Genomic DNA, 10,571 nt, shown 5'->3' on the forward strand with positions numbered 1-10,571 from the left:
TGCTGGGAGACATGTCATGTGAATTCTAGGCCAATAGCGTCGTGGAAGTGGCCTTGATGCTCCAGACTGACGTGACGTCAGCTCGGTCAAGTTGGAGAAGCTGGAGGGTTTTTAATGGAGCAAGAGCGCCACCCAGCGACCAAACGCTGGCCAAGACAGCAGGCCAACACCAGGGGAACAAAGGGCGACTGCTAGGATTTTTCTAAGGCATTTCCTACGTGGCTTTTGCTAACAAAAATATATTCGGTTTAAGTTAATTAAGAACTTATTTTGATTTGAAAGAAAACGTGTCTTTTCTTCACTGCGCTAGCGACGTGGAGAAGCCATCGAGGAGTATTCATTTGAGAGTGCATTTCGTGTCTGTTTTTGTATGTTTTGGTCGATTTGCTCTGTTGTTGACACCGATTTAGAAAGGTAAGTTGCACGCAGGTGTGTTATTAAAACAAATATTAACAGAAATACCAGAAATGCGAAGTACTTTATGAATTTTTAATTGAAAAAAGTCGTTGCAGACTAGGTTTAACCCTTGACATTGTGGAGTAGCTTCTAAATAAAAAAGGTTCGCTTTTGCCTAACCAGTTAAAATAGGATTATATTATCTTTTGAAATGTGTTACTGTCTTCCTTTTTAATATTTACAACAATTGATTTGATTAATTATTACGAAAACCGTTTACTTCGGTCAGGTGTTTTCTTTTGACTTTCGGATTATTTATATTTTATTCATATGACTTTACTACTCCGACAGAATTACACCATAGAATTCGTTAACAAGCAAACATATTAGATCTTGGTAGACCAATTAGTTAACTTTAACTAGACTGGGCTGGGCTTACTCAAGAAGCCGCAAACGGTTGTTAAACTGCTTTTCTTCTTGAAATGAGCAACACAATATTAACTAGACTGTGGAATCTGTGCGCCAGTGGATGAAGGGCCTATAAGGATATTTGTTATTGTGGTGTAAAAGGAAAACCATACAGATCTACGTCAAGAGTAATGCTTCCCTTTTCTTTTTTTTACAGTTCACACAAAATATCTTACAGGCTTATAAATAATTCATTGCATACCTGAGCTATTGTTATATACAATTATGTATTGTTTTCAGGATGTTTTCTCAGTATGTGCTTTCATTTTGGTAAAGATATGAAATGGTGTTTACTGTTTATTTTTGTTATTTTTTTTAATTAGGTTTGTACCAGAACAGCTGGTATGTCGATTAAGTGCGGCTCTCATTTAAATGAATGCGTATTCATGCACTGAGACTTTATTTAAACACGCCCTGTGGATTAGTAGGCCTATCTATTGTACTTCTCCTTAAAACTATTTAGACGTTGCCAACATTACCGTTTGAGTTGTTCTGAATGTGTCCTGTTCAGTTGAATGTTTTTTAAAATAGTTGTCAGTAGCAAAAGGTTAACAAATGTGCTGTGCGGCAGTCAGTGGACGATATTTAAGAGGTAGACTGTTGCGAAATGTGAATACGACGAAATGAGAAAACTATAAACTTATCTCGAATACGCGTATATTGAAACACCTAAACTAAAACTCACGAAATTACAATAACGTGTGTGTAATATTTAATTAATTTGGACAAACATTAAAGGTTTTATTGAATATACCATGGAAGTGTGAATTGTTAATCTTCTTCTGTCAATGTTGCAGGTTAAAACTATGAAGTGCGTGTCTAACCTCCATTATTTTTCTCACCCAGTGTTGTGTTGGCTATCTTTGTTTCGTGTGTGTTGCTTTGTGCCAGGCCTGTTTTCTGTATTGCAATCAGTACGTTTTAAGGACGTCCAAACAAACCCACAGAATTGAACGATAATCACACTGCTGCAAAAACCTCACAGCCTTATAATTGTTGTTTTAGTTTGATAACGTGATACAAATCTCTACCGCACAAATACAACAATGAATGATGATAGAAGCGGACACTGTTGGATTATTTTTCGTATTTGACATAAAAACGACATTTTATAAAACTAATCTCATATCTTGTAGATATTATCTAAAATGTTCCATTTGAAAAAGTCCTCCAAACGGCCATTGAGGCTGCAGTAATGTAACATGTCTAACACGTATACGGTTTTAGGACTGAGTCTCAAAAGCATTTTGGTCTTTAAATAATATATTACTAACAGTTCTCAAGCAAACACTTCCAGACGGATGCAGGCAGATAATGATGGCATGCGTAGCCAGTTTTAAATATGCTGCTGTCCTAGTTGTGTTTTGTTTGCACGCTCGCCTGTCTGTCAGTCCGTCTGTCTGTGTTCAGTTCACAATCATTTCCAAAGGCAAGGGCAGGATAGGCCGAATACAATTAAAATTGTATTTCTTTACATATTTGTTATATATGTGTGTGTAACGTTTCCACATGAAATAAAAGCTGTTTTTGCATGTTGTACTTTAAATGTAATTGAAATAAATAATAAGCAAAAACCGATAAAGAGTGTATTTCATGTTATCTCAATGACCAACATCCTACAGATTTATGAAATAAATAGGGCCATTCATAGCTAAATATGAAAAAGCGTTTTATATAGAGGGATGTATAACTTTGAGTGTGCAGAACATGTTCCTCTTGAACCATTTTAAAACTAAAAATATAACACTATAAAACTGGCGTGTTCCGATGCCTTATATTCCTTACAAATATTATTTGGAGAAGGACGTTTTCCCTCCAAATAACATAAAAATCCTGAAATAAAGGATTATTAAATAATTCTGACATATTTTGTAATCCACAGACGTTCTGATTTGTGTGGGATTAATTAATAAAACACACCCAATATAGTATACAAACTCTTTCACACACAAAATCTGCTTTATGACACATTCACACTTCGACTATAGCACGAAAAAGGCATGCACATAAAACAAATTATATACAACTTTTCAAGAAGCACAGAGCTCGAAATAACAACTATAGGCCTACATTTCAAATGAGACGCAGAGAACATGCCCTGCTATTATAATCCTGCATGGCGGGGCAGGTAAATAGGTATTATTATACCATGCCTGTAATGACGAGTGGGACAGTATTCTTGTTGGAATTTCACACACATGAGAGAATTAGAGAATAAATATGGCGATGTCGCAGTAGAGTGTGTGTTGTGACGGCACAGTTAGTTTAGTTTCAGAATGTCCGTGGCAATTACATAATATTGTGATGTCACTGACCGAACTATTGGCATTGTGAGGCCTCAGACGTAGTAGGCGAGTTTGTTATCAGTATTGCCAGTATAGAATAACTATTATCATGGCACATGCATAATAAAAGAAGGTCTGAGACTGTAACACGCACACGAGATTGTGTATCGGCAATACACAAAGTATTATGACACAGGGTTGAGAATAGCTAACAGTTGCTTAAAAAAACGACTTTGATGTTGTATGCTCAATAGCGGGCAATTCGTGAATATATATTTGAGTAGATTGGGCTTGTTAGCTCTACAGTTGTATATGATGAGTTATAAAAACAACACGGCTCTTCCCAAACTATAGAAAGATTTTGACTGAGCACACAGCTTTTTTCTCCATACAGTTGTACTTCAATCATTGAAACACAAACGCAACCATGTATACCACAAGTCCATTCCTACACAATTCGTAATGTGTTTTCCTTGCAGATGTGGTGTTCAGTAAGCGTTAAGTAAAGTTTAACACACACACACGACTGTATTTTACCACGGTCTTTACACTTGTCTAAACTAGAGCCAACACTTTCGCCACTAAATTGTCGACCAATTGATTGCAAACCTGGAGGCTGTTCTTATATTGCAAACAGGTATGGGTGTTGAATGCTGCAGGGCAGAAGGATGTTGTACTAATCAGGATCCACTGCGACACAACTAATTTGCTCCTGCATGGCAGCCACTTTGAGATATATTTGCAGTTGGACGTGAGGAGGTTTTGCTTTGTGTCCTTTTTCATGCTGCTGTCCACTCCATGCGCAACTGCAAATGTATGGTGCCAGAATCATGTAAGTTCTTAATTAAAACCCAGAGTGGTAACCGCCTTTAAAGTAGAGCATAGCCTACTACATTATTGCCACTGACGACCACACCAGATACACACACCAGCCGCCATATCTGACTTAAAACTTACACAAATTACAGTCACACTAAACTTGGTAGCATCCATAAATAAATAGAAGCGTACACATGCACCAATGTAAATTCAAGCGTTTTGAGTTATTTGGTTGCAGCAATAGCAGGAGCTCGTTTTACAGCGTCGAACTGTTTTATGGCCCTATAGAACAGGATAGGTGCTGAGATGCGAATAGTGTATAAAACCATTCAATAGCCTATAACCCTTTTGATTAGGACGCGTAGAGAAAAATAAAGGAACACCCCTACATTTACAACACAATAACATTTTTTTGAAATTATAACCGATGAATAGTTTCCTCAAATCAACAACAAAGAAATAGAAATGTTACAAAAACGAAAACACTTCACATTTTTGCAGATTCCCCCTATAATCTAACGTCTTTTGTATTTATTTTCGAGGTATTTTTTACATTTTAATATTTATATATGTGTATAGTTTATATTTTGTATGTATATTTAAACATTTGTTTTTTTCTATTGCTATGGAAACAAATTCGTTTTTTATATTCAGTTAGTAGGCCTACACGTTTATAATTCTTAATGTTGCCATACCATTTTTGTTATATTGTAAATTATCTTACACATTTCAATATAAATACACACCTTTCCCTTGACTCAAAAAGCACATATGTTTTGTTTATAGCCTAGTTAAATTCCCAAAAATAAAATAAAGTCTTATTGATAGTTTATAGCATCATATCGAAAACTGAGATTCTTTCAAACTATTCCTCAGATTTTATGGAGCTGAATCAATCAATTTCCCTTTTGCATTTTAATGGCACCAGGCTTCATCTTTCCCTCCTGGCTCGCCTCATCTACATAAAACACACCGCCATTTTCCTTCACCACCACAACAACTAAACAGGAGTGATCTCAGGAGCTGCATTCCAGCAGAGTGGACTGTACTTCTGTCACAAAACACACCTCGAAGTGAGTGTTTCGAGGACTAATAATACTACTGTGATGTCACCGAGGCATCCATCTCAGGAAACGCTTTCAAGATCCCGTTGAGGAAACAAAACAGTGCAGAGGCCGGGATACTCCTGGCCCTCATGTGGTTGATAGACAACATTTGCAGGAGCCTCTAGCCTTATACATTAGTGACGTTGTGTGTTGCTGACACCTATAGGCTACAAATTACCCACGTCACCGTCCCAGGGCCAAGGTTGGTGGAAGTGGCGAAATGGGGGCTCCTATAGCCTTGATCTCTGCTAGTGTGCATCGCCTTTCTTTTGTCAGAACAGCCACCTGTCCTTCCTGATATTACACCGACATATGCAAATTGAGCCTAACCTTAATTCCTGTAACATTTCTGCCAGGTGTTCATTAATACATGCACTAAAAAGTGTGTATTACGTGGATATCCACCAGTTTTCTTTCCCTTTTATCTTTTCTTTATTTGCATTCAAATAATGTAAAACCCTTGGCCAGAACCTTGACCGAGACAGATCTAATTAAACACTCGGAAGTAAATAGAAAGCCATGCAACAGTCTGCGCTGTAAAATGAGCAGGTTTCACATCTAAAGACAGATATCAAAGGATAGACTGACTCACGTATACCCACGCACGCACACACCGTCATGTTTGCCTAGGAACCACCCATTATGACTTAACACGGTGCGACAGGCACACAACAACAACAAATTGTCTTTAGAAAAACAAATATCTGTTTACCAACATGTTTTAAAACGTCTCATGCGTGAAAACGTATACATTTTACAAGGACAATAAAGTGTATTTACTGGGCGTGTTAAAGCTGGCCAAGTTACCTGCTGTAGTTTAATGCGAGGGGTCAAAGTTGGGCTCTGTACACATTCCATTTTCTGTTCCCACTCACTCCCATTGGCCCATTCCGCTGCTGCACACATTTCCGGGCTAAAGGGGCTCCTTGATTCCACTTTATTGCAGCGGGTTAAAGGTGAAGGCCTTGACATTATTGAAGTTCAAAGACTACATTTAATTATAAATTGTAGTTAGTGCACACGTGCAATCATCATGCACATATGTTGGGGAACACATAGGCTACATGCGCTCAACCCAAGGGACACACGCACACATATTGCATAAAAAGGACATGCTAATTTTGATTTCCTTTCCCCTCGCTATCTCGTCTTAGAACTTTTACCAGTGTTCCAATTAGTCGACAATCATTTATTCATAGCTGAGGTTCGATGTCAGCTCAGACAAATAGGCTATATCTCAAATGCGTGGCTGAATCGGAGAAGCAAAACATTACAAGTACACGAGGTCTCTAGGCCAAATCCAGACAATTCAATAAATAAATAAAACTTACTCAATGGAAAATCTGTCCTCTGGAAACACTGGATTTGCCGCGGTTGTCCAATATTGAGATTAGAGGAATAGCGGACATGCATGGCGGTTGTGAGCAGAGGGGGTTGGGATGGTTTGACGTTACAGACTACACAGACCTAGTTCATGTCGAAACCTCTTTCCCCCCTCTTGGACATCCAGGGTTGCTTGTTTACTATTTACTGCGGAAGTGGACGCCATTCCCTCCGAACAGACGGTGCAATTAAGAGGAAAAAAAAGCCATTTAGTGCCTGTCTTTATGGCAGTGTCTAGACTACAAGAGTGGCGATTCCATTTAGTGGGCACTAAAAGAGGTTATCATTCAAGTCTATTTCTCTACATTTCTAAGATCTGAGCTCTATCTTCGTTTAACATGCTTGATTAAATATAAACATGATCTTCCAGAGTGTTGTTATCTTAAAATCGTCGAAAATCTGACAAGTGTATAGGCCCGCCGGACCTTTTCCTCAGTTTCACAACCGCCACCAAATCTGCCACAGCAAAATCGTCTATCGCCATGAACTATCCTGAACACAAGTTTAAAGTGTGCTAATGTTATGAGGGCCAGTTTTAAGTGAAACAGTTATGAGGCAGTTGCTTTTTCCAAAAAGCTCCGACTCACGAACGAGTAAAAGCAGCGAACATTTCGTGCTTTTATGAATACATACATATTGTAATTGCAATTATGATGGCACAAAAAGCACAAAGTCGTTGAGTTTTGCCTATATGTTTTTGTTTATTTCATAGGTATTATATTAATGATACACAGGCCAATAATCTGTTGCTCCTCTCTGAAATCCAAAGCACCAATGTTTAAGCAAATAATGTAACGAGTGTTGGCGTTAAAGCTGTTAAAGTTGTATGGGCAGTGTACTGAAAAATAGCAGCAGGGATAGGGGAAAGGAAATTCAACATATACGCCTATTTACAGTCACGAATGCACATAGGCTAATATGTACAGGGGGATATACTTTCACAGATTGGACGTCACAGTTGTTAAATGGTGAAACAAATGTAGCCAGTATATTTGCTATAACTTGTTCATACTCTGGTCAAGAAATAATTAGATAATGATATGCTATATACATATACCAGAGGGACGGCGAAGAGCTAAAAGTTGTCTGCGCAATAAGGATTTAAACTGTTTGTTACATTTGATATTTTAACAACAAATATGTCTATATGAACAATATAATAACACAATAAAGAATCGTGATAAATAGAGAGACATATTCAAGAACAGCATAGGTATAAATGATTATTCTAACCATGTAGGCCTTTCTGGGGACCAGCAAGAAATGCACCGCCGCCCATGGGGCAATAAGAAAATGGCGACTTTATCCCATGCAGGCCTATTACTCCCACTGTCCACTTTAACATTGCACTGTTGGTGATATGGGCTCCTTTATAAAATGGTTATGCCCACAATTACAATTCAACGAGATAAGAGTGGGCCTCAATGTCACTGACAAAGATTGTGACACGTTCTGCTCCTGCTCACAATAGGGGGTTTCCAGAGAAGTACTGGAGGCGATCTCTGCTCAGCTTCTTTTCTTTCATTCTTCTATTCTGAAACCAAATTTTAACCTGACGGTCGGAGAGGTTTAGCATTCGGGAAAGCTGAAGCCTTTTCTCTTTGTTGATGTAAACGTTAAAGAAGAATTCCCGCTCCAGCTCGCGAATCTGAAATTTAGAATAGGGACACCTCTTCTTCCTTGTGCGAGGAGTGCCTGAAAAAAAAACAACATTTAAAAATAAATTATTAATATTAATTGCAACACATCACAGGCATTAACGATAATAATATGTATACAACGTAGGGGACTTTAGTTCTGATGTGACTAGGCTCACCAGATGCATATAGAATTCAGTTTCAGTGACATTCGTAATGATAACATTTCAGTCAACATTCACAAGGCAAAGTGGCTGAGGCTATCACATAAACCAGCCATAAAGAGTGTTAAATATCCGAATCGCTTAGAGGAAATACTATCAACTTACTAAGTACGTGTTTATCTGTTATAAATATACAACAACAAAAGTATTTCACCGCATTATGTCCACCACATTCCTCTGGAGCTAAACTAACTATTTACACAATCTTTTGGCAGTGAGTTAAAATGCATCACCAATGGTTGCAATGGCCTATGTAGACCCCTGTGGCCTTATAACTTCGTATCAAACTGGTGACTTGGGAAATAGATGGAGTTTTTTATGTTTTCTGTGGGGAAGAGGGTCAGTCTCAGTTTGCTTGTGTCTGCAGCCTGGTTGGGCCAATGCAATGTCCATGAGACTGAACACCAATGTCTAACAGCTATTTAGGAATTTTTAAATTAAGCATAATTTTACTAAAATCTTGCCATTGAAGTTAACAGTGAACCCCGTTTACATCAAGGGAAGTCATATTGAATGGGGACATGGATTTGGAATTACGATTTTTTAAAGAGGCTAATAATGTAATAGCTTAAATTGGAGACACATGCATTCTTCTCATGGACGATGCAAAACTGGATTAACACTGATTCATTTAACCTAGGGCTACTGCCTGTTTGTAAACGGGGAAAACGGTTTCTAATCTGTCATTAGATAGATGGTTATCTAGATAGATGTCTATAAAAGGACGCATTTAACCGTAAAGTCAGTGATACACTGTGTAGCATGTATTTTGCGGGCAAACCCAGTGCTTAAAGAAAATTCACAAGACGCCAAAAGCAATGTTCTGCCCAATTGGTTTTTACTCTCGACAGCCCAACGAGAAAATCCTTTAAAATGCCCAACGCAAGTTCATGATCAAAGTTAACATTTGTCACAATAGCTCTCTCTTAAAAATTTCACAGACTCTCACCATAGAGGCGTCTGTGTATAACATCCTCTTTTTTTCAAAGCGCTTTCCCATCGTAAAAATTCTTCTCGTAGCAAGAAAGAGCTTTGTAGGGTTATAATAAAATCCTTTGAATGCTTATAAAACTCCACATAAAATCTGACCGACAAAACACCGGGCTAGTCCCCTTAACCTTCCCCCATTTTACAGCTTCGGTATACCTACTCGAGTGGCTGCTCTTGTTGGCGGTGCCGTCCTTGGTTGTTGCGGAGGAAGACCTGCATGAGCCTGAATTTGTATGTTCCTCCTCATCGTCTGGGTCCTTTTCCTGCTCCGGGGCTCCGGCTACAGAGGCTATTGGCTGCTCCTGCTGCTGCTGGGAGTCGCTTTCAAGCTTTCCCCCCTCGCCCTTTTGTAAACAATTGTCTGACTGATTGTCCGTGCTGCTGCAGTATGCGGTCTCAAAAAAGCGGTCGAAACCTTGCGGGAGGACGCTGTTTTTCCCCACGCCGGGGTAAAAACCCGTGGAGGGGTGATTGGAACCCGGATGGGTGTGATGGTGATGGTGGTGGCTGTACACACTCTCGTTCTTCATAAGCATTTCTGTCATGGTGGATGGTGGGAGACAATCCCTATGCACCAGATCCTCTCCCGAGTAGCACGATGCATAATTGCTTCTGTGGTGCCATTTACTAGCAGGGTCCAAGCCATATGAAACTTCCCGAACCGGCTGCACTTGAGACAGATTTGTGGAATAAGGGTAGCTGATTTGCCGGGACGGGGCCTGGGGAAGAAACGAGGAGACGGCTGAAAACTCGGGGACGTAGTAGGTGCAGCTGGGGAGGTAGATGTTGGACGCGCAGCCCGTCCTGTCCCCAAACTCGGATGTCCGGTCTTTGCGCGTCTGGGAGCAGAAGTTACCCAGATTCACCGAGTTAAACATCTTTCTCTCTCTCGTACTCCGTACTATAGATAGATGTTTTGGATACGAGCTGCAGCAGAAGGGGGAAATTTGGGAAGGCGAGATGACGCGCAATCCGTCTAAGTCGCCCCGCAGACACGTGATCGAAAGTAGATATTGTCATATATCAATTTGGAAGAGTTGGATGTGTAGGAGTGGTTGGCTTTAGGTAAGATCGAGGAGGTTCAAACGAATAATTTTCAAACACCACAGGCACACAGAAAACCAGTAACAGATTCCTGCTTGCTGGGTTATGACAATTAGAGAGATATGTGCTGTGTTTATGTTTATGGGCTGGAGGTAGGCTAGCTAAACAGCTACAGCTCCTTAAACAGGCATAGCACAAACTGCATGGTGCACTCAGTGG

General features: G+C 39.5%; 1 protein-coding gene across 1 annotated transcript; it reads right to left on the reverse strand.

Annotated features, from left to right (window-relative positions):
• Nucleotides 1-7,174: 7,174 nt before the first annotated feature.
• hoxc11a (homeobox C11a) lies at nucleotides 7,175-10,229 on the reverse strand. Its single transcript, XM_034208880.1, has 2 exons — nucleotides 9,469-10,229; nucleotides 7,175-8,152 (listed from the first exon to the last, which is right to left on the reverse strand). The coding sequence occupies exons 1-2, from the start codon at nucleotides 10,184-10,186 to the stop codon at nucleotides 7,920-7,922; spliced, it is 951 nt and encodes a 316-aa protein (XP_034064771.1). The 5' UTR covers nucleotides 10,187-10,229; the 3' UTR covers nucleotides 7,175-7,919.
• Nucleotides 10,230-10,571: the final 342 nt, after the last annotated feature.

This window comes from Gymnodraco acuticeps, unplaced genomic scaffold (genome assembly GCF_902827175.1).
Source record: "Gymnodraco acuticeps unplaced genomic scaffold, fGymAcu1.1, whole genome shotgun sequence".
NCBI lineage: Eukaryota > Metazoa > Chordata > Actinopteri > Perciformes > Bathydraconidae > Gymnodraco > Gymnodraco acuticeps.